Here is a 23,448-nt window from a genome sequence, read left to right as displayed (position 1 = left end):
AATTGACCTACGTGATCAATCTCGCACAAAAGCCTTCTATCGTTTGCATATCATACACTTTTCTTCACACTCCCGACTCGTGTCAGCTACTACCGCTCGTACCACCAGTCAGCGCATTCTGACCCTCACTATCCGGAAAGAAATACGCCCCAACAGCGATAATAATGTACGCCGCACACAGCAGTGCCCCCTCAAGATAATTACTCTTGCCATCCAGACACAAGAAGCAAACCACGAATACACTCACAAACAAACACACCGTCTCGAAAAGTGTGAAATAAAGCGACATCTCACTGTCGAGACCCCAACCAATAATCACCACCAACGGCGTAACAAACAGTGCGATCTGAATTGACGAGCCGAGCGATATACCGAGAGCCAAATCCAACTTGTTCTTGGAAGCGACGACAACAGCTGTGACGTGTTCTGCTGCATTGCCGACAATGGGAAGGATGATGAGGCCGACGAAGGCTTCGGAAAGGGGCGAGTTTTCGACGAGATGTTCGATTGAGCCGACGAGGAACTCGGCGCAGATGGCGACAAGGGCTGTGGAACCTAGGAGGAGGAAGATGGCAGCCCAGATGCCGAGTGGTGGATCGTCTTTCTTCGGTTTCGAGGAGGTCATGGACTTCGCTTCCTCAGGTGGTTCGGTATCTGCACGGGCTGGAGAATCTCTGGTGGGTGGATTAGGTGCTGAGTGGAAGCGATTCAGCTGTCTGGGAGGAGTGTAATGTCTGTTGATGGTCTGAAGCACACTGCTATCAGCTCGGAATACGGGCGGTGCACGAATAGAGATGCCTCTGGTGGGGAAAGGTCGCCTTGCTGTTGGTGCTGTAGCTGTCGCCGTGTTGAGGGCAACGTTAGCTGCTAGATCTGCCATTGCACCTGACGTGTCGATTGCTGTGAGCTGAGCTCTCTCGATAGCTGATGGTTCCGGACTTGATGGTGGTAGCACAGGGTCCTCAGGAGGTATTTCCTGCTCTTCTTGAATGATGTCTTCTTCAGTCTTCGAAACTCGCTTTCGACCGAGCTTAGCTTGAATCTTCCTTCTTACTCTTCGTCGCTTTTTTATCGAGCCTCCCCCTGTTGATACTGTAGACACTGAGGTGCTTCTTGTGGTAGGAGCACTGAGACTGCTCTCGGAACTGGTAGAATTCATTCTTTGCAAAATACCGGGCTGGGTTTGTTCATCGATTAAATACTGCGGCGTTCCTGCGTAGAGATATGCGTGTGACCTCAACTGAAAGAGCAGATACAACACGTAGACCAAGAGTAAGATCTGTATCGTTAGTCTAGTCCTTTCCGTTGGGGCCAGGATACTCACCACAGAAGTACCTCTCGACATCTGGATGACAGCATAATCTGCTCGTGCCTGGTCGTTGAAAGAGGCATGAAATGCAGTCTAACACTGTTAGTTCTTGCTCATGCTCAGACACCAATTGGACATACTGGTATGAGTAGACTCAACGAAGAGAGTGCCAATAGCGAAGAAGACATCTGAGTTACCACACTATCGTAGATTTGCTCCTGGAATTTCAAGCCGCCGAGTGTCATACTCATACCAAGGATTAGCAACAAATTGGCCAGGATCGACCCGATCAAGGAGGCCTGCACAATTCGAATCTGGTTCTGCACAAGAGCAATGATGAAGATTATCAGTTCGACAGAATTTCCAAAACTGACATTTAGTAGGGCCGCGACGGTAGGACTGAAGCGACTGGCGAGACATTCTGTAGCGAACGTGAGGAGACCTGCTAATGGTACGACAGCAACAGCATTGAGCGCAAATACCACGTTGGGATCAACTCCAGCAGCGCGAACAACTATTCCAGCTGGTACAAAGACGAGAAGGACATTCAACCATGATCGCAACAGGATGATTTTGAGGCAGTCGAATAATTGTCGTGCAATAGGTTTTTTGGTGGTGTTCTTCTCGGGCTCGCCATCTTGGGGTTCGTTTGGGAGAGAGGAGGTCGGATCCGGACTGGATTCTGTCGTATCTGCACTCCATGGATTGAAGTTGTGTTTGTGTGCAGTGTCATGAGCCCATGCTCGAACCTTGTCTATGCAACAGTCAATCGCAACCATCACACTGTAGGAGACACTTACACATAATCTAGATGGGTGTGTTAAGAAACTTTGCTTATTCGATCAGGTCGAGTCTTTGCACTAGATCCGGAGAGTAGTGGATAGTAGTTGTAAGGTCTCGCGATTTTGGAGCTCGCTTCCTGTTTGTGGTACTGGATGTTGGTTGGCAGGTATTCAAGAAATGAGATCAAAACCTCCTTGTCGTTTGATAAACAGATAAACAAGGATTTACGAGGATGACAAGATAACAGGCGATATGACAAAACGCAGTGATTATCCTAGTCGGAAAAACGAAATTGAGCCTCATGGAAAGTGACGAGCATCAAACAAACAAAATGACCAGCCGTGCGGAAGGTTCCATCGCCCCAAAAGTGGAGTGTCTTTCAGTCGCCCGGCAAATGAGGCTGCAACACCACGTTGTGATTTTCAGACTTTATGGGTAGTGTATCAAGAACAATATAGAGAAACCTGGTAAGTTCCAGTCCTACCACAATAGGAGTTTGCAGATCTCGTACTGTGGTAGACGTTTTCCACTGGAAGACCACTGGTTTTCGCAACGCTGTCTTCCACCACGATTATTGAGTTCCAGCGTTCCTTCGCGCTGTGTCAAACACTGGTCAGCACAAATAGACTGATTATACATATAGCCAAGAAAGCTTGCAACTATGCCAAGGTCAACTTCTACCTGGCCAAGTGGCTTGGATATTATGTCAAGAAAAGCTTGGAGGTTGTTAATACAGATAGATGACGAAGGTGTCACGTGTAGGCATAAGAATTCGTGAGAAGTACAATAGTTCGTCTTGCCAACATCAGACACAAAATCTAACAAGACGATGCTATACGCTATACGCCTACGCTTGGCTCGAGAATAATTGCATAATGTCTAGAAGATATCGTCCTCAATCTCCCACTTCCTCGTAGTCAATTTTCTAGTCTTCTTCTTCGTCGTCGCCGGTGTCTGTGGTTGCAGAGGATCTTCCACTGTTGCATCAGTCATTGCGGAACCTCGGTTAGCCGAATTCCGGAGTGTCAGTTTCCTGGGACTGATATCAAAGATCTCAGAATCTTCAGCAGGAAGCAAGGACGGCTTCAGGACGATGGTCTCTTTCTCCTTCTCCATCAGACTGGCTAGGAACGGATTAGGTGCTGTATTGATGCTCGTACAATCCGCCAGCACTGGTTTTGGAACCTTCTTGCCTGGTGTTTTTGCGCTTGTTTTCTTCTTTGTTGGACTTCTTGTTTGCAGTTCTTGTTCTATAGCCGCTAACCTCGCATGCAGGACTTCGTTCTCATGCTCAAGCTCTTGAACACGGCTGCTTGTACCAGCGTCTTCGTGGATTTTGAAGCTGACATTTTTCTCGAGAATTTCGAGCTTCTCGTCCATGTACTCTTGACTGTTGATACGCTCGTCGTCACGAGCTCTACGCCATCGTTCCTTCTCTTCCTCAAGCATGGCTTCCATTTCCTGCCAGCACTCTTCTCGGACTTCCTGCTCGAGCAGCAAAGTTCTCTCTGCAGCAGCCTGGAATTTGAGCTCAACTTCAGTACGCTTGATCTCTTCTTCTGTTAGCCGCACTACAAGTGCGTGGCATTCATCAGTTAGTCGACTAATTTCCTGCTGCGCTTGTTCCAGTTCCTGTGTCGGAAAGTAACTTTGCGGCATTTCCGACGGTGTGTTGCGACCACTGGGACCATTCGCCTTCAGTACACCTATTGCGTTGGTGATGCTTGGAATGCGAGGAACAGTAACCTCTCGTGCCAAAGCTGAATAGCGAAGGATCTGACTCGTGGCATTGAAATCACCTTGAGCATCGGCAGTGACAATCATGACAGCCTTCTGAGGCGGTCGACATTGTGACGAATTGTTGGCTGATGGGAAGGAGTTTGAAAAGAGCAATTCGGTGAGTTTGCATTGTCGGAAAGGGACGATCGGTTTCGTGCCATCCTGTTGACAATCACTCTGCACCTGCAAGCACTGCCCGAGGTACATAAGACTTTCATTGATCTTTCCAGCTTCGGCCAATGTCGAGCCGGTCGTTTTTGCATTCCTTGCTCTTTCGGAACCAGCTAGATCCACAATTGATAAAGTGCCACCTGACCACTGGTTGAGGTGATGGCCAGCATAGTCGTTGCCGCGGGTCTTCTTCTTAACTTCGATGCAGAAGAAGCCATGACTTCGAGAGCTGACACTATTGCTACCCGTTCCAGCAACACGTCGCTCAGTCAAGCCTGTCTCAAGGACCATTATGGCCTCGTCATAGCTGCTGCATACAATCTTCTTCAGACCAGCGACGACTTTGCGGTCGGGCGACATCTCGGTGTTTTTGAATAGCAGCGGTCTTCGTAACAAACTCTTTTGGAGAGCTGCACCTTGTCGTGTTGAGATGGCGGGACCATTAGAAGCTGTACCTGATAACAAATCAAAGATGCGGTCGTTGTACACTTCGTACATGGAAACGAGGACGACGTAGTCACAATGAGGATCGATCGATGTGGCATAGGAAGCCATGTCTGGTTCGTGGGCAAAAGTGCTCGGGCGCGGCATCGGTGGTCTTCGTGCATGATGCATGGGCATGGATTCCTGTATCACACTCGTTTTAGCATGAGTTCTCTTAGGGTTCAATCGTTCCCAAACAGTCCGAGAAGGAGACGGTGTGTGGTGGAGGTTATCTTCGATATCAGGCAATATGCTCATGCCTTGTTCAGGGACTCGGCGTCGTCTGGCGAGCAGTGTGGGAGGAATGTGGTCCTGAGAAACTGTGGAGGCTCTCGACATATGAGAGTTTCGTGGAATGACCGGGCCATTAGTGCGAACGGGTTTAATTGAGGCAGGGGAACTTGGGAAAGAGCCTGGGATATGAGAAAGAGTTGGGCCTACCATTAACGGAGTTTGTGCTCGGGATCCAATACCAGCCATGGGCGTCTGCGCTCTTGAAAAACGGGCTCGTTCGCCGTCGGAATAGATGCTTTCCAGGAAAGTTGTCGCTGGAATGATATGTGCTTCAGAGGGATCACCAGCTTGAAGGCTCTGTATGAGTTGTATATCGGTGGGCAGTTCTGGGTGGCAAGGGCGACGAATGTTCAGTCCGATTGATTTGTAAAGTACATCAAGGGACATTTGGGTAAGTCCGCGTTGTGTACGCGTGCCGAGGATGGTGTGGCTCTGCCCTCTTTATTAACGTTCAGCTCCTAAGCTTCTGTACTTTCTACTTACCTTGCCGCTTCCCGTGACACCCAGGGTCGCAAGCAGACCATCCCGTCCGTTTCTCAAGACATTCTGTATGTTCTCGACTGCTCCAATCTCTTCGAAGACGTCTAGCTGACTTGCTTCCTCGTGGAAGACTTTCGTGAAGCCAAACCTCTCTATAGCCCGCTTCCTTGAATCGTTGGGCGGTTGCAATGTGATATGTGTTGGGTGTGATTTTTGGGATTCGTTCTCGGAGTCTTGTGACTGCGGTATTGGCTTCTCGACTAACAACCACGGCTGCTGCTCGTTGTGCTGTTTTGTTGCATTCTGTTGCATTGGTGGGCGCAATCTCAAAAACACTTGAAATAACGATGTTTGGGGAGCCAGCTTCGAAGTTGAGGAATCCATATTGTTGGTAACCCCCAAAGCAGAGTAGTAACTAGAAAGTATCGTGGTGGTGGTCTTCGAACGGCTGCAGCGTTGTAGAACTGCAGCTGGCGAACTGAGGGTAACTGCATCGCTGCCTCAAAACGGTAACGTTCGCTGTTGTCACGACAACGAATCGGCATCTCATTGGTATATCGATAATTCCTACCGTACATTACGCTTAGGCTGGGCCACTCAGCGGCAACTCGTAATGAGTCTGTAACTTTGGGGGGATCTTGCTTGACTGCAGTGAGCTAAATTGAATTCCACAACGTGATCATTCCCTACTTCTCAGTTTTGTAGAAGTAGTGAGCTCAATGAATTGATCAGTCGTTAGCATTGTGCATACCATGATCAAAAGTTCACAGCCTCACGCTTACAGGGCGCCCACAAGAAGGTACTGTCTGTGGTTGCCGTCCATTAGCAGCGACGGAATGCTGAGCGTCTCGATAACATATTACACCAAGGCACTGTGCTTAGATTTGGTCCTCCCCTCCAGAAAGTGTATCAAGTCCTGACATCTTTGCTGTAATATTGTCCAACGCATCTCGAAACACATAACGGTGATCGGCAATGCATCTCTTACTCAAGTTCACACTAGGATGTTCTTTTTGTTTTTCATTGTCAACCTGAACTCATCGGACGTCTGATCGTGCGTGTAATCGGAACAGCCATGGTAATCAGTAATCAAATTTACCTTCCGTAAAATTCGAGAAGGACACACTCTTCTATTATCTCCAGGTCTGGTCCAATGAGATGTGCACGATTCACATGCTCTATGCCTGAAGCATAAACGGGTGTATGTAGCTCGCATATCTCGGACTATAGTTTGGTAGCGGAGTCGAAGGTTAGCTGGCACCCATCTGCAAGTAATCGTGTTCAATAGGTTGCGCGCAGGACAGCAGTATACGGAGTATCTCGACTCCCTCCAGAAGGCTTCATGGTGGCCCCATTCTGATAAGACTAAACTTTCCAGCTTCATCCGGCGACGAGCAAGACGACACAGAACGTATGCTTGGCAAAACCTTGGCATTACGCTGTGCCGAAGCATAGCTGGTTGAGCATAACTCATCGGAACACGGAACTTCCTGCCCCATCGCTTATGTACCTCCATAATACGAGTTATGCATGCCCGGGTGCAATTTTTTAGCTCTTTGATTTTCCATCGTCCCTACAAACACAAAAAATTAGGTTGTAGCCGCGCGGTCTCCTCTGCAGAAAATGTGTCCTCTTCCAGCACAAATTCAGACAATGCCAGGCATGGTCGACCGTCCAGTGTTTTCGTCCGGGATTCGTGCGTCCGGATTCGATAAGGTTGTCATGGCATAAGATAGTATGACTCGCCATACAGTAGTGCAGGAGATGCGGGAAAACGTGGTCACATAACTCTTTCGTATTTTTCGTGTTTTTGTGAACGATCCGAAAACTTAGATTACTTTGAAACTTTGGGGCCTCTTTCGCTTTCGTCATTTTGCATCTTCGTCTACACTCACTTAAAGGTACTCTATTTCGCTGCCTCCTGTCGCTGTTCTAGTTACAAGAAAACAGACATCCTGTAATCAGTGTGTGCAAAAGCTTGCAGAAACGGGTATAATCCCGCCCTTTACGCTTCATCGGCAAACATGAGTGTCGTGGGAAGCTTAGGTCTCCTCAACAACTATGATCGCTCAGCGGAAATGGCAGGCGCTCCCTCGCCCACAAGGGTCCGTCGCCACTCTTTCTTCCACAATGAGGAGAGACAGATTCCAGAACCATTTCCTGCTACTCGACAACGTACACGGTCTACATCAAAACCAATTGGAGATGGTGGAGACTCAACCGCTGTGCCTACTCCTGACATGAGCAGAGCTGCATCGGGTGAGCGACCGCTTGCCGAGAAGCTCGACGATCGAAGCTCTTCTGATGAGGAAGGTAACGCCCACGTGAGAGAGCTTGCACGCCAATATACCCGCCAGTCGATAGCAAGCCAGAGCGCCGACACGGATGTATTCCACGCCGAACCTGATAGCGAGCTCGACCCAAACTCTGACAATTTCAAACCAAGGAAATGGACAAAGGCAATGTTGAACATGCGCCAAAAAAGCGAAGGCTTTGTCGAGCGGACAGCTGGTGTCTCTTTCAAAAACATGAGCGCCTGGGGTCAAGCTAGCGAGGCCGACTACCAGTCCAGTGTTGGTAACGTCTGGCTTCAGGTGGCAGGCACAGCTCGAGATCTTCTTGCTCGCAGAAAGAAGCGCAAGATCGATATCTTGCAGGGTCTGGATGGTCTTGTCAAGCCAGGTGAGCTGCTGGTCGTCCTCGGCCCTCCGGGTTCAGGATGCTCTACCTTCTTGAAAACACTCACAGGCGAAACCAATGGTTTCAACGTGGGTCAGGAATCCGAAATCAACTACACAGGTATCAGCTACGACGAGATGCACAAGTACTTCCGTGGCGAAGCCATATACACCGCCGAGCAAGACATTCATTTCCCTGCGATGCTGGTGGGCGACACTCTCTACTTCGCCGCCAGAGCTCGTGCGCCGCGCAATCTCCCTGGCAACGTTGGTAAAAAGCAGTATGCCGAGCACTTGCGAGATGTGATTATGGCAACCTTTGGTATCAGGCATACAATCAACACGAAAGTTGGAAACGAATTCGTCCGGGGTGTGTCAGGTGGTGAGCGCAAACGTGTCACTATTGCTGAAGCCTGCCTTTCTGGTGCTCCTCTACAAGCATGGGACAACTCAACCAGAGGTCTTGACAGCGCCAATGCCATTGAGTTTTGCAAAACTCTGCGCGTCGAGTGTGAGGTGTCAAATGTAGCAGCCATGGTAGCTATCTATCAGGCTCCTCAGGCAGCTTACGAGATCTTCGACAAGGCCATCGTCCTGTACGAGGGTCGTCAAATATTCTTCGGTGGCGCTCAACAAGCAAAGCGATATTTCGAAAAGCTAGGCTTCGACTGCCCTCCACGACAAACTGATGCTGATTTCTTGACATCGATGACAAGCCCTGTCGAACGAGTCGTCAGGAAGGGATACGAGAACAAGGTACCACGAACCCCTGATGAATTCGCTGCTGCTTGGAAAGGTAGTGCCGAATATAAGACTCTTATCGCTGAGATCGACGCCTACAACAAAGAGCATCCGGTTGGTGGTGAAGACGCTGCACGCTTCAAAGAGTCTCGAAAAGGCCAACAAGCCAAGCGTCAACGTTTGAAATCACCCTTCACACTGTCTTACGGTCAACAGATCCAGCTGTGCTTGTGGAGAGGTCTCAAGCGCCTGCAGGCAGACCCAAGTCTCACTTTTGTTCAGCTCTTCGGTAACTTCATCATGGCTCTGGTCATCGGTTCGGTCTTCTATAACTTGCAAGATGTCACCTCGTCTTTTTTCTCCCGAGGTGCCTTGCTCTTCTTCGCCATCCTCATGAGTGCCTTTGGCTCGGCGCTGGAGATTTTGACCCTGTATGCACAGCGACCAATCATTGAGAAGCACGAACGTTATGCTCTCTATCATCCATCGGCCGAAGCTTATGCCTCGATGTTGACAGATTTGCCGTACAAAATTGGCAACGCTATCACTTTCAACGTGGCACTTTACTTCATGACAAATTTGAGACGAGAGGCCGGCAGATTTTTCTTCTTCCTGCTCATCTCTTTCATGCTTACACTAACCATGAGTATGATGTTTCGCACGATCGCCTCTGTCAGTCGCACCCTGCAGCAAGCACTCACACCAGCAGCTATCCTGATCTTGGCTATTGTCATCTATACTGGTTTCGCTATTCCCACACCATATATGCTCGGATGGTCCCGATGGATCAACTACCTCGATCCAGTTGCCTATGCCTTCGAGGCTCTTGTGGTCAACGAGTTTCATAATCGACTATTCCAATGCGATCAATTTGCACCAGGTTACGGCGATTTGGCGAACAACATATGCGCAGTTCAAGGAGCAGTTGCAGGCCAGGAGACCGTTCTAGGCGATGACTTTGTCGGCATCTCCTACAGATACTACAACAGTAACAAATGGAGGAATTTCGGTATCCTGTGGGTCTTCATGATCGGTCTCGCCGTCATCTACCTCATTGCTGCTGAAAAAGTCTCTGCTAAGAAATCGAAAGGTGAGATTCTCGTCTTCCGCCGAGGCCACATCCCTGAGCAACTTACAAAGAGCACTCCGGACGATGCTGAAGCCGCTGGTTTGGCTGAAAAGACACCCATGGACCGTGAGCAGGCTCAGGAGGACGCTGCGAACATTATCCAGCGCCAAGAAGCAATCTTCCAGTGGCGTGACGTGTGCTACGACATTAAGATCAAAAGCGAAACTCGTCGTATCCTCGATCATGTGGATGGTTGGGTAAAGCCTGGTACTCTTACGGCTCTAATGGGTGTCAGTGGAGCAGGCAAGACCACACTCCTGGATGTTCTGGCTACTCGTGTGACGATGGGAGTTATATCTGGCGAAATGCTTGTCGATGGTCGACCTCGAGATGAATCCTTCCAGCGCAAGACCGGTTATGCTCAACAACAAGACCTTCATTTGTCGACCTCGACTGTCCGAGAAGCTTTGGCTTTCAGTGCTTTACTCAGACAACCTGCTGCCATACCAAGAGCCGAAAAGCTTCAATACGTCGAGGAAGTCATCAAACTGCTTGAAATGGAACAATATGCCGATGCTGTCGTGGGTATCCTTGGAGAAGGCCTCAACGTTGAACAGAGAAAGCGTCTGACTATAGGCGTGGAGCTAGCTGCGAAACCTGAACTACTGCTTTTCTTGGACGAACCTACTTCTGGCCTTGACTCTCAGACATCGTGGTCGATCTTGAATTTACTCGAAAAGCTCACGAAAAACGGACAGGCTATCCTTTGCACCATCCATCAACCGTCGGCTATGCTCTTCCAGCGTTTCGATCGTCTGCTCTTCCTTGCCAAGGGCGGAAAGACCGTCTATTTCGGGGATGTTGGAGAGGGCGCAAAGACTTTAACAAGTTATTTCGAACGCAACGGTGCACATCCTTGTGAGGAGAACCAGAACCCAAGTGAATGGATGCTCGAAGTCATTGGCGCGGCTCCAGGTTCCAGCACCGATATCGACTGGTTTGATACTTGGCGAAATTCACCTGAATACCGAAAAGTGCAAGAAGAACTTGATACTCTGAAGCACGAGCGTCCCGGACTCAGTCGTGTGCAGACACGATCGAAGGACAAAGCAAGTTATCGCGAATTTGCTGCTCCTTTCTGGCAACAATATATTTGTGTTCAGCGACGTGTTTTCGAGCAATACTGGCGTACACCATCTTACATCTACGCAAAATGGGCACTTTGCACACTAAGCGGTTTGTTCATCGGCTTCTCCTTCTTCCAAGCTGCAAATACTCGACAAGGTCTTCAGAATCAGCTATTCGGACTTTTCCTGTTATTCACGATCTTTGGTCAATTGGTCCAGCAGATTATGCCTCTCTTTGTTACTCAAAGAGCTCTCTACGAAGTGAGAGAGCGACCTTCGAAGACCTACTCGTGGAAGGCATTCATGTTGTCGAACATTGTGGCTGAATTGCCCTACAATGCTATTGCAGCAACGCTCCTCTTCTTTTGCTGGTATTATCCAATTGGTCTCTACAACAACGCCGGAGATGCAGTGACTGAGCGAGGTGCTCTAATGTGGCTCTTCATCTTGGCATTCCTGTTCTTCGCCTCGACATTTGCCCACATGGTCATTGCGGCGATTGACACAGCTGAGTCTGGTGGCAATATTGCTAACCTCGCATTCTCCTTATGTTTGATTTTCTGCGGTGTTCTCGCAGGACCAAGTCAGTTTCCTGGGTTCTGGATCTTCATGTACAGAGTTTCTCCATTCACCTATCTTGTCGAAGGTATGTTGGCGACAGCTGTCAAGGATGCCGCAGCTACTTGTCTTGACATCGACTTTCTGCGATTCCCTCCACCAGCCGACCAAACTTGCCAGTCTTACCTTGACCCCTACATCACCCAAGCAGGAGGTTATCTTCAACCAGGCACTGAGCAGTCCACAACCAATTGCTCGTTCTGTCAACTCAGCTCTACAAACACCTTCCTCCAGTCCGTCAACATCAATCCCAATAACGCTTGGCGCGATTTTGGTATCATGTGGGCTTTCATTATCTTCAATATCTTTGCTGCTCTCGCACTATACTGGCTTGTTCGCATGCCCAAAGGCAAGAAGGACAAGGAGGAGAAGCAGACTACGCAGCCAACCACCTCAAAATCCGGCCCAGATGCTGATGCGTCTGATCTGGAAAAGGGCAACAGCTACAGCGAGGGAGCTGTGATAAGTCAAGCTCAGGCTGGAAAGCACACAACAGCACCCCAACCTGTCGAGCAGGAGTTCCAGCCTATCAAGGCACCCACCGACCAGGAGAAGTCCGGGCAGGAATTCCTGCCAACCAAAGCACCTGTGGATCTCGAGAAGGGCCACGAGGACATGGTGTACCCGAAAGTTGTTGTATAGTAGTAGATTTCTATAGACGGGTGGGAACATCTCTTCGAGCGGGCGTTATACATAGACTTAGATTGCAGATGTGACAGTTGCTAGCACATCATCTTCTTAATGGTAGACATTAGGTCTGCGAGTAATCCATACTTCAAAATTCGATCACCTCGATGTCGCGTTTCAGAAGTCATGTATATTGCTGAGAGTTCTTAGACAAGTTGATCGTTGCTTCTTCATAACTACAACAAGTGTGATTGCTACGAATTATCGATGACGGCTCCATCACTTACATACCTAGGTACTAGTATGCTGAAGTACTGCTTTCATGGCTGGGCTTCATTTCCAATATGGCAATCTTATAGAGTAATATATACTATAATTACAACTTTCTGGTTGAAATCTTGCTAGTAGCCAATCTCCGGGGGCTGTAACTCAGTGGTAGAGTGTTTCGTTTGCATCAAAAGCTCGAAAAAGTCCAGTGTTCGACTCGCTGTTGCTCCATCGGTTGCAATTTCTTTTTGCTTACAGACACGATTAGTGGTTCGCAGGCTTCTCGTGTTCACGCGGAATCGAGTCTGTCTGCGGCAGATTGGCGCATCAATTATCCGTTGGGCATCGGCAAGTATCTGATTTTTCCTCCGGAAATCCAAGCACGCGTTATTGATCGGCGGCACCAAAATTTACCAAAAGTCCGGTCAAAGGTACGAACACTGTTTCAGGTTGTTTGTACTTTTTAGTAGTTGTCGAGTATCCAACAACTTCGTTTGACAGAAAAAGTAAGGCATCTCAATATGGCGACGAACGGAGTAAATCCATCAGTCGCTGAGCTGGCGGCCATGACCACAGAGGAACGTATGTCTGGTCTGGAACACTCAGAGGTTCGCTATTTTACCAGGTATGAGGACGAAACCGGTCGTGAGGGAGATAGTGGCTAATTCTACTAGCTACGATCATCATGGCATCCACGAGGAAATGTTGAAGGACGAAGTACGAACCAGATCCTACCGCGACGCGATATACCAGAACAAACATATTTTCAAGGACAAGGTCGTGTTAGATGTCGGTTGTGGAACAGGTATTCTGTCCATGTTCGCAGCAAGAGCCGGTGCAAAACATGTTATCGGCGTTGATATGTCCAGCATAATACAGAAAGCCAAGCAGATTGTGGAACGGAACGGCTTGACCAGCCGTATAACTCTGCTGCAAGGCAAGATGGAAGAAGTTGAGATGCCAAAAGAGGTGATGCCCGATGGAAAGGTCGATATCATTATTTCCGAGTGGATGGGCTACTTTCTGCTATACGAGAGCATGCTGGACACTGTGTTATATGCACGAGACAAATACTTGCGCAAGGATGGCAGAATTTTCCCCGACAAAGCAACAATCTACATGGCTGGTATTGAAGATGGTGAATTCAAAGAGGACAAGATCGGATGTGAGTGTCGCCCGCGCAATTCACGAGCCAAGCTAATGTGTTACAGTCTGGGACAACGTCTATGGCTTCGACTACTCTCCCATGAAGGAAGTCGCACTCACCGAACCACTTGTCGACACCGTAGAGCTAAAGGCTCTAGTCACAGATCCCTGCCCTGTATTCACCATCGACCTCAACACAGTCAACTCATCCGACCTAGCCTTCTCCGAGCCTTTTACCCTAAGGTGCAACCGCAACGACTTCATCCATGCTCTGATCGCATGGTTCGACATTGACTTTGGCGCATGCCACAAACCCATCCGCTTCTCTACCGGACCACACGCAAAATACACTCATTGGAAGCAGACTGTCTTCTATGTACGCGAGGTCATCACGGTCGAGGAAGGCGAGTCACTACAAGGCTTCCTGTCCAACAAACCCAATGCAAAGAACAAGCGCGACTTGGATATCAAAATCGATTACGAGCTGGATACCTTCGATTCCACTCGCAAAGCCGCTGGCTCCTGCGAGTACAGAATGTGCTAAGTGCACGTACGCATTTCCTCGGCGTTTCTCTCTTCTCAGCATATGAAAGAGGTGGGAAGGTGTTATAGTGCTGGTGGTGGCTCTTTATGAAAGGCATCGACGACGACGAACAAAAATTGGTTGAATAATGTGAAAAGCAAAGCACTTCATGCGCCTCGATTTTATGACTAAAGATACCCCGATCGAGTTGACGCTGATATGTTTAACGATTAATGATCATGATGAATGAGAATATTTGCACAGGAATATCTGCTCCTTGGGATACCTCTTACGTTTGATTGCTTATTCCGATGAGTATTTTGACATTGGGTTTTGAGATCCTATTTCGGGCTGCTCTGGCTCGCAACTGTGATGACCATACCACCTACACACAGGCTTCATCTTTGCTCATCCGGTCTGACAGATCAGGCACAACTCCTCAAATTTAGCTATACAACACTTGAGAAGCGTGTCTTGTGCAATACGCTGAGATCTACTGCCGCTTCAACCCCGGATTTTGAGTTGCCTCGGCTGCTAAAGTTCAAGCTTACGACTTTCCCGAACCATGTTCTCCAGCGCAGCTTATTAACACAATCGTTCCTCCACTGTTATACATCGTACAAGCTGCTACATACCCAAGAGATACCTCTACTTTTCACTTTCCTGCTGTCCAGATTCCCACATCAAGATTACCACAATGCCAGATCCAGGAGTAGGCTTCGAGTATCCTCGAGCTGAAGTCTCGTGGTTAAAGAGAGATGTCTTGCTGTTCGCGGCAAGCATTGGTTGCACGGCGGACGAGCTACATTTCTTATACGTACGAGCAGACTAGCTTTTGTTTGTGCTATGCTGATGTTCTTCTGACAGGAGTTGCATCCACAATTCGCGGTATTCCCAACATATTCCATCATTCTTCGTGAGTAGATCTTGTCCCACATAGGGATTCAGCGGAAACAGTTGTGCAGGATAAAGCGGATTCGACGTACAAGAGGCTGACTGTGTGGGCAGCATTCAAAAGGACATCACAAGAAGTCATAGACTTCTACAAAGCACAGGAATCAAATCCTATTCCAGGCGTTCCAAAGCTCGACTCTCGAAGAGTCCTGGACGGACAGCGGAAGATCGAGTTCCTGAAACCATTACCACCAACCTCGGAGGGCAAGACGTTCGAGCTCCGTAGCAAAGTCCTTGGTGTCTATGACAAAGGCAAGTCAGGAACAGTCGTCGAGACGGAGCAGACTATTGTAGACAAGAGCACGGACGAGGTATATACCCGAGCAGTTGGTTCAGGCTTTTTCGTCGGACAAGGAGGATGGGGCGGACCAAAGGGTCCAGCTACAGCTTCTTTCAATCCACCCAAGGGCAGAGAACAGAGTCCTGATGTGGTTCACGTCAATCAACTGAACGACGAAAGTGCTCTGCTGTACAGGTAAGCGAACCTCACTCCAATGACAAAGACTGCGTAGCTAATGTATTGAACCAGACTGAACGGCGATTACAACCCTCTCCATGCGACACCGGAGCCAGGTCAGAAGATGGGCTTCGGTGGTGCTATCATGCACGGGCTCTTCTCGTGGAACAACGCAGCGCATGCGCTATTGAAAGAGCTTGGTGGCTCAGATCCTGCAAACATTAAAGAGTTCCAGGCTCGTTTCGCAAGTCCCGTCAAGCCTGCTGATAAGCTGGTGACCGAAATCTGGCGAACAGGAGACAAGGACAAGGATGGTTGGGAAGAAATCCGCTTCATCAGTCGGGTTGAAGGTGGAAAGGTGTGCCTAAGCAACGGGCGGGCACTGATGAAATGTAGTCCTCCAGTTGGCAAGAGCAAGCTGTAAATACTACAACGGATGAACGTGACCATTATCGATAAACGCAACATGTCTCCCAAGTCGATCCACACTGATCGTTGTCAGCTTAAAATCGTGCCTTCCCACAGGTACAGTCATTCTCCCATTCTGTGTGCTTCGTTTTTGCCATCCTCACCGAAATCATACCGTGGCACCAATCACGCTTCCTGGCTTTGCGTTTAGAGAGGCATTGCCTTTTGGACTGGCATGTTCTGTGGGCAAATCGTAAAGTAATCGCATAAATAGTACTCATTCGAGCCAGACGCGTCCTCTATCGGGGAGCGCGTCCAACGCGCCAAGAATTACTTGCTCCACCGAATCTGAAATGCCCAAGACTCCGAACCACGATGTTACATGTCGTGCATTGTTATTATCGGCGGCTTGTCAGGTTGTGGGAAAGATGTCCACGACACTGTTATGGCGCGTTTTTGCAACACTGTTAGTGCTATGTTGTGTCGTCCACTTTGCTCATGCGTCCTTGGGCGACCGATTACCAGAATTTCAAGAATGTGTCGAGGCAAGTAGGCTAAAAGCGACGAGAATCGGAAGCTGACAGGTACAGATATGCAAAGGAGAAAGCTGCGGCCCAGGGAAAGGTCACATACGTGAGTATCTCTGTCTCGCTGTACGGTCATCCCGTCCTAATTCTTGCAAGCTCTGGGCCGACGGTTGCTCTTCTGGACGTGCCCTCAGGAGTGTGATTATACCTGTCAACATATTATCACGGATCGAAGGGAAGCTCTCGACCCGCCAATGATGGAACCGGTTGTTCAATTCCATGGGAAGTGGCCTTTCTGGCGCTTCATGGGCATGCAGGAACCCTTCTCTGTACTGTTCTCGTTGTTCAATTTCCTGGCTCACAGATGGGGAATGGAAAGACTTCGCACAGAAGTCCCATCCAGATACTCTCTGAGACCGTACTATCTCGGCTTCGGATATTTCGGTCTTGCTAGTTGGATCTTCAGCATGATATTCCACACTCGGGACTTCAACATCACTGAGAAACTCGACTATTTCGCTGCTGGTGCTAGTGTGATGTATGGATTGTACTACACTCCTATCCGGGTATTCCGGCTCGATCAGAAGACACCGAACAAACAGAGTATACTACGCATCTGGACGTGCGTATGCATAACTCTATATGTTTGCCACGTCACGTACCTCACAGCATGGTCCTGGGACTACACCTACAACATGGCAGCAAACGTAGCAGCTGGTATTGTTCAAAACTTGCTATGGAGTTGGTTCAGCGTGCAAAGATATAGAAAGTTGCAAGAAACATGGGCAGCCTGGCCTGGTCTTATCGTAGCCTGGATTGTCCTTGCTATGAGTCTCGAACTTTTTGATTTCTCGCCCTGGGGAAGAATGGTCGATGCGCATAGTTTATGGCACCTGGGAACCGTCGGACCCACGATTTGGTGGTACAGGTAAGTTGTTAGATGAATATCTGAATACTTCTAACAACCGCTAGCTTCCTGGTAAAGGACGCACAAGAAGATGTCTCATCACAGCGATTGAAAGCTTGAGAATAGTATGGTTACATTACCTCAAACGATCTGATGCCGAGCCCTGCTTTGTGACACCCATGCCTGGGACGTCACAAGCGTTTTTCAGGCATAAAAGTGGAGCCTGCGCTCGACACCCCACATTTCAATGGCAGTGGCCACTAAAGTTGCAGCTCTCATCCAGTTACTGGATCAGCCTGCATTCAGGTCCTGCAAACTTGTGTTCGACACGGACCTCCATCGCGCAATATTGCACAAACCTATACCAACAAACAATGCTCCGATTGGCCTGTCAAGCGGCCTGTTCCTGAGGGATCAGCAGCGTCACACTTGACGTTGCTTCTGACACAAAGGCCTTAATCTCTCTCCATATCTTGTCTTCGTCTTTCTTCACCACCAAGCTTTCGTTCGATCGAACTAGCAGCAACAATGAGTGCCGCAACTTCTGTCTTTAACCAGCCCAAGCCAGTGGTGTCGCTGGATCCGACACTACTTGAGGCAATCAACTCAGGTATTCGGCCCTACCCAATACCTAGTGGTCGTGTATATGGTTATGGTACTGCAGGGGTAAGCAAACAGAGTCTCACTAACAAAGGCCGGATCACTGACATTAACGATAGTTTCGCATGAAAGCGTAAGCACGAGACGTTGTCCTTTATCCTACGAGCAGATGCTGATGAGGGGACGATAAAGCAATCTAGGATTGGATCATGTGGTTTATACTGTTGGTTTGTTGGCCGCGATCCGGTCAAAGAAGAGGAACGCCACGATTGGTATCATGATCACAGCGAGTCACAATCCGGCTGAAGACAATGGAGTGAAGCTGGTTGACCCTATGGTACGCTTAAGGAGCACCTAAGAGCTGACATCGCAGGCTGACCTCGTCTCAGGGTGATATGCTTGAGCAGTCTTGGGAAGGTTATGCAACCGTTCTGGCGAATACTGCGAACGAAGATATGGGCAAGGCCTACGAGACTCTAGTGAATGAGACACTAGTTGACGAGATCCGTCAGCTTCAGGATCGACCAGCAAACATTGTCATTGGGCGAGATACTCGTGCTTCTGGTCCAACTCTTGTCAAGGCGCTCAAAGCCGCGTTGGACGCTGTCGGTGCTAAGTACACTGACTATGGCTACCTTACCACACCTCAACTACACTACATGGTGCGCTGCATCAATACCCAGAATACGCCATATGCCTTTGGAGAAGCTACCGAGGAAGGGTACTACAAGAAGATGGCTACTGCTTTCAAGACAATCATGCATGGAAGATCGATCAAGGGTCATGTAGTAATTGACTGCGCGAATGGAGTTGGTGGTCCCAAACTGCAAGAGCTGCTCAAATATTTGCCAACCTCTAAAGAGGGCGGTATTGACATTAAGGTGCTGAACGACGACGTCTTGAGACCCGAAGTCCTTAATCTCGACGTAAGTTTTGCGAGCTTTCTGAAGCTACCTGCTAACCTCTACAGTGTGGTGCCGACTTCGTGAAGACCAGACAGAAGGCTCCTCCTGGCTCGAAAGCCACTCCTAACGAGCGGTGCTGCTCTCTTGACGGGGATGCGGACCGAGTCGTATACTATTTCACAGACTCCAACGGTGTCTTCCATCTTCTAGATGGCGATCGCATAGCAACACTCGGAGCAGTCTTCTTGGCCGAAATGGCAGAAAAGGCCGGTTTAAGCGACAAGCTAAAGATCGGTCTTGTTCAAACTGCTTACGCCAACGGCGCATCCACAGAATACGTAGAAAAAGTACTGAAACTCCCCGTCGTCGTCACTCCCACCGGAGTCAAGCATCTCCACCACGCCGCAGCCCGATTCGACATCGGCGTCTACTTCGAAGCCAACGGCCACGGCACCATCCTCTTCTCAGTCAACGCCACCAAGATCATCCGCGAAACACAACCCAAAAACCCCGGCCAAAAACACGCTCTCGACTCCCTCAGCGCCTCAATCGACCTCATCAACCAGACCGTCGGCGATGCCATCTCAGACATCCTCTTCGCCGAAGTCGTCCTCGCACACAAAGGCTGGACACCCGAGAACTGGCTGAACACCTACATCGACCTTCCTAACCGCCTCGTTCGTGTCGAAGTTCACGATCGAGGCCTATTCAAGACGGAAGATGCGGAAAGGAAATTGGTTTCACCGAAGGGTGCTCAGGAAGAGATTAATAGACTCGTGTCGAACTATACTAAAGGAAGATCGTTTGCTCGGGCTTCGGGGACGGAGGATGCGGTTAGAGTTTATGCGGAGGCGTACTCGAAACATGAGGCTGAGGCGCTCGCTAAGCATGTTGCGGATGTGGTGAAGAAGTATGGTGCTGCTCCAGATCCTCGTGGTCAATCGTAATTGGTTGAAGTGGTGGTGGGTACGTGAAAGTAGGGGCTTTTTGACCTTGACCTTGACCTTGTACTCCAGATTTGATGAAGAAACGATTTTACATCTAGCATAGCGGGAAGCAGGCGCGATGGGAAGAACGAAGAATTGAAGAGTTTGGGTATCAAAAGTACTTTGCATTCTCATTAGCCATGATGAAGAACCTTGAAGTTGATCCTATACTTTTCTATGCGGTTCAAAGACAGGCGCTGATACAGCTTGCAGGCAGGAGTATTCGAAAGCATTGATGGCATACAGCCGCAATCTTGATCTCTCACTTCAGGTCCATCTGCCGCATCAATCTGTTGCCTTTGATTGTGTCATCCCAATACTGTATCGTTTGCAAGTTCGGATACTGCAGAGCAATTGACTCAGCGTCCTGGAACATCTGGTCGATGTACTTTTCCTTGTATACACTTGTCTTTGCTGACGATCCATAAACATTGAGATCTTCAATGGTTTGTGGTAGCTTGGTTAGATAAGATCTCCTCTCTTCGATCAGCCACATATTGACACCCATGCTCTTTAAACTGAGAAACCGTTCGGGTCGAAAATCGACATTGACCTTGTGACGTAAGTCGGTTTGGCTCTCGCGGCCATCGTCTCTCATGTTGAGGTGCAGGTACTGCAACTTTTTCACAGAATTTGTCTCACATATAGCATCAACAAGTCTTTGCATTTGGCGAGTACGGAACCACAGAGGACAGAAATACGTGCATGTGATGGAAAGCCGTTCGAGCTTCCCGCAGTTGAGCAGGAACACCGGTTTCGTTCCTTCGAAATCGAGATGGCCACAGGTGATATCAAGATGCTTCAGCGGAAGTTCGAAGCGCGGACAAAAGGTGCGAAACGCTCCCGGAGAGCTGGTGGTATAGCTCTCAACTGCTGAAGCTTCGATGATAGCTTGAAGTCGTCCAGATTTCACAATACTAGCTCGTCTGGCGACGACTTCGTGCAAATTTTTGAGACACGGCATCACAGTGGCACCGTATGGCCATTGTCCGTAAAGGTGGGGACGTGCATACCAATCTGCAAACTGGTTCTCGTTCGTGTAGAAGATTATTTCTTCAACTTTTGGTAGATACAGCAGGAGTATCGAATGAAAGCGTTCCTTCTCCATCCGTAGACGTGGAGGATAAGTCAATATTTTCTTTAGTTCAGCGCAATAGTCTTCCGTGAATGCATGTTTGACGTGTAAGCGCAAGAATTCTACCAACTCCTCTGTCACAATATAGCCTCTGGTACTTCTAAGATGAACGATCTTGATCAAAGCAGCCAGATCTGGTCTCAGACAGAGAGTCTGAACCAATGACACCAAGTTACATGTTCCAGTATCGATGTGGTTGTACAAGTGTGGTTGTGCTGTGCTATGCAGCCGTTTGGATGTCAGAGATAGACTGTAAAGAGCTTTGCATGCTCTTGAGTCTTGTGAAACTTCCGAGGATAGATGGTTGCAGACAATTTCGAGCATCTCGTTTGGTAACGATTCGAGGGTCGCCATGCTTGTATCTGAAGATAAAGGCTGTCATAAGATTGTGGATTTTCTATTACTGTCAGTAGAAGACCTCAACGTATCCACAGTCCTGTTTATACCTTGGAGTGAACCTAGATGACTTGAAGCAGAGAAACTTGAATTTCCGAGGACATAATAAAGGAATTGAACGTTCTCGAGGAATTTATGGAAGCCACGACCTCATGGCAGGCTCCTGCCTGCATAAAATGCTCATCAAACAAAGTATGGAGCTATTGCGTGACATACTGAATTTTGTGAAGATTTAGTGAGGGATTCTCGATGCCAATGTTAGTGTTAGTATGTGACCAAGAACCTTCACTTTCCAACCTTCACTTTGTTTCCGTATCCTGTAAGCTCAAGACTGAGTCTCTTTCAACACATCAACAGCAAACGTCACTTTCTCAGCAGTCAACCTTTCTTCACTAAATCGCTCCTGCTGCCACAGAATCTCCAGTAACGCAGCTACTACAGCAGTATTCCAGAAGCCTTCCAATCTTTTCATATTTCTCATCGCAGCTAAACTCCTGCTCATCAATTCGTCATCTGAAGCATATCTGCCGATCTCAGCGACAATCGGACACAGTGGCATTACCAGATCCCTACCTGCAGGAGTTTGGGACAAACTGTTTGTGCTTATGCTTTCGATTTTTTGCAGGATATCTTCGAACAAGGCCCTGTCTTCAGGCTCGGTCAAACGAGCACGAGTCGTGCCAGCGGATATTTTGCGTTGACTTTTGATGATGAAGAGTGTGGTTTTGTAGTGACATTCGACTGATATTCGATCGTCGTTGGTTAGTAGACATTCGCCACGCAGTACGCAGCTATACCATTTATGCACAAAGGCTTCGAGCTCCTCGAGAGTGACTGAATGTTCATGCGATGCGCAAGATTCGTGACCTGAATCTGAGCAAGTCCATTGTGTCGCGGTACTGAATAGGCTTATCTCATCTCTGACAGTTCTGAAGCTGTAGAGCTTTGCACTGTAATCTGGATCCTGGAGTCGGTCGCGAATCTTGGCAATCACCTCTGGGTCTGGCTTGTCCACCAATGCTTTGTCGACAGAGTGTCCCCAGTACGACAGCCCATGCACGATTGCGATTTCAAGATATGGTGCACGTTGTCCCTTGGCCATTTTCCTCGCTTTGCTCTCACCCACCATTTGCAACAGACCTCTTAGGTGTACCAAAGCAGCTCTCGCATCACCCATGATATTGTCGTGGATCCAGAACAGAATGCAAGCAGCCAGAACAAGCTCATTGTCAACATATTTGTCAGAGTACAGCAGCCTTAGCGCCTCGTTATAATGCCATCCGCGTCGATGAGCTCGTAACAGCGAACTCTTAGCATAGTACTGCTCCGACGCCATGCCAACCGCTACCAGCGCATGTCGCAACGCCGGATGATGCCAGCTCGACCGTGGTAAAACACCATTAAACAGCCCATCCTCGGAGTACGTGCTCAGCAGCGGCATCGACAACGACGTATAAACTTCAAGATAATACAGTGATTCCGAATCACCATACCTCGGTCTCAACGACCAGACGCTCTCACCCGTACCCAATGCCTGTTTATCTGTCGAATTATCATAACGACAGACCCTCCGAGAATTCAGACATTTTCGACACGGCCGGCCCTCGTCACATTTGATGCGACGACCTCGACAGGTTAAGCAGCCAGTCCGTGTCTTTGGCGCCCATTGCTTGATGCGGCGGGTCTCTTTTGCAGCAGCGACCGCAGCAGGTATTTCGGTGTTTGATGCCGCGTGGTGATCGGGGAAATGCCAAGGAGTGCACTGCATACGATACGATAACCACTAGGACAAACGACTTTAGGAAAGGTCAAAGATGCAGACCATCATCATGGTACGCAGGAGGAACGGGAGAAAGATTGCGCCATAACCGTTCTGCCTCGCTTATCTGCTGGACGCCTGAAATTCGAAACTGGGTAAGTTGATCACCGGTAACTGGCCGGTGTTGAACTCCTATCACGGGTGAGTTGCGGATAGAAGAGGAGACCCGATAGCGCCTGCTCAATTTGCGCGGAATAAAAACGTAGAAATGAGGTTGCAATTGCTCAATGTCTGAGAAATGAGCACACATATGCAGACG

The 23,448-nt window shown here is 48.8% G+C and overlaps 9 protein-coding genes and 1 non-coding gene across 10 annotated transcripts; 6 read left to right on the top strand and 4 right to left on the bottom strand.

Annotated features, from left to right (window-relative positions):
• Positions 1 to 82: 82 nt before the first annotated feature.
• LTR64_007825 (uncharacterized protein) lies at positions 83 to 2,113 on the bottom strand (the record flags this gene model as incomplete). The annotated part of the gene is made up of 3 exons (XM_064902141.1): positions 83 to 1,279; positions 1,450 to 2,063; positions 2,110 to 2,113. 3 exons carry the CDS (start codon positions 2,111 to 2,113, stop codon positions 83 to 85), a joined length of 1,815 nt encoding a protein of 604 aa, XP_064751820.1.
• An 858-nt stretch (positions 2,114 to 2,971) lies between these two features.
• Positions 2,972 to 5,683, bottom strand: LTR64_007824 (uncharacterized protein; the record flags this gene model as incomplete). The annotated part of the gene is made up of 2 exons (XM_064902140.1): positions 2,972 to 5,251; positions 5,303 to 5,683. 2 exons carry the CDS (start codon positions 5,681 to 5,683, stop codon positions 2,972 to 2,974), a joined length of 2,661 nt encoding a protein of 886 aa, XP_064751819.1.
• A 1,640-nt stretch (positions 5,684 to 7,323) lies between these two features.
• Positions 7,324 to 12,174, top strand: CDR1 (Multidrug resistance protein; the record flags this gene model as incomplete). Its single annotated transcript, XM_064902139.1, has 1 exon — positions 7,324 to 12,174. The coding sequence occupies one exon, from the start codon at positions 7,324 to 7,326 to the stop codon at positions 12,172 to 12,174; it is 4,851 nt and encodes a 1,616-aa protein (XP_064751818.1).
• Positions 12,175 to 12,577: 403 nt separating this feature from the next.
• LTR64_007822 lies at positions 12,578 to 12,657 on the top strand. The gene has a single exon. It is a non-coding gene; the product is annotated as a tRNA-Ala (tRNA).
• Positions 12,658 to 12,947: 290 nt separating this feature from the next.
• Positions 12,948 to 14,116, top strand: HMT1 (Nuclear SAM-dependent mono-and asymmetric methyltransferase; the record flags this gene model as incomplete). Its single annotated transcript, XM_064902138.1, has 3 exons — positions 12,948 to 13,051; positions 13,101 to 13,591; positions 13,638 to 14,116. The coding sequence occupies 3 exons, from the start codon at positions 12,948 to 12,950 to the stop codon at positions 14,114 to 14,116; spliced, it is 1,074 nt and encodes a 357-aa protein (XP_064751817.1).
• Positions 14,117 to 14,792: 676 nt separating this feature from the next.
• Positions 14,793 to 15,930, top strand: LTR64_007820 (uncharacterized protein; the record flags this gene model as incomplete). The annotated part of the gene is made up of 3 exons (XM_064902137.1): positions 14,793 to 14,912; positions 15,061 to 15,524; positions 15,579 to 15,930. The coding sequence occupies 3 exons, from the start codon at positions 14,793 to 14,795 to the stop codon at positions 15,928 to 15,930; spliced, it is 936 nt and encodes a 311-aa protein (XP_064751816.1).
• A 1,206-nt stretch (positions 15,931 to 17,136) lies between these two features.
• Positions 17,137 to 17,468, top strand: LTR64_007819 (uncharacterized protein; the record flags this gene model as incomplete). The annotated part of the gene is made up of 2 exons (XM_064902136.1): positions 17,137 to 17,369; positions 17,414 to 17,468. The coding sequence occupies 2 exons, from the start codon at positions 17,137 to 17,139 to the stop codon at positions 17,466 to 17,468; spliced, it is 288 nt and encodes a 95-aa protein (XP_064751815.1).
• A 408-nt stretch (positions 17,469 to 17,876) lies between these two features.
• On the top strand, positions 17,877 to 19,800 carry PCM1 (Phosphoacetylglucosamine Mutase; the record flags this gene model as incomplete). The annotated part of the gene is made up of 5 exons (XM_064902135.1): positions 17,877 to 18,014; positions 18,068 to 18,081; positions 18,141 to 18,285; positions 18,338 to 18,874; positions 18,919 to 19,800. 5 exons carry the CDS (start codon positions 17,877 to 17,879, stop codon positions 19,798 to 19,800), a joined length of 1,716 nt encoding a protein of 571 aa, XP_064751814.1.
• Positions 19,801 to 20,101: 301 nt separating this feature from the next.
• On the bottom strand, positions 20,102 to 21,328 carry LTR64_007817 (uncharacterized protein; the record flags this gene model as incomplete). The annotated part of the gene is made up of 1 exon (XM_064902134.1): positions 20,102 to 21,328. One exon carries the CDS (start codon positions 21,326 to 21,328, stop codon positions 20,102 to 20,104), a length of 1,227 nt encoding a protein of 408 aa, XP_064751813.1.
• Positions 21,329 to 21,695: 367 nt separating this feature from the next.
• Positions 21,696 to 22,706, bottom strand: LTR64_007816 (uncharacterized protein; the record flags this gene model as incomplete). Its single annotated transcript, XM_064902133.1, has 1 exon — positions 21,696 to 22,706. One exon carries the CDS (start codon positions 22,704 to 22,706, stop codon positions 21,696 to 21,698), a length of 1,011 nt encoding a protein of 336 aa, XP_064751812.1.
• Positions 22,707 to 23,448: the final 742 nt, after the last annotated feature.

The sequence above is a fragment of the Lithohypha guttulata genome, assembly GCF_036872675.1.
Source record: "Lithohypha guttulata strain CCFEE 5908 chromosome Unknown scaffold_6, whole genome shotgun sequence".
Classification (NCBI taxonomy): domain Eukaryota; kingdom Fungi; phylum Ascomycota; class Eurotiomycetes; order Chaetothyriales; family Trichomeriaceae; genus Lithohypha; species Lithohypha guttulata.
Note: the sequence above shows the minus strand (reverse complement) of the source record. Positions and strands in the feature narration are given on the sequence as shown.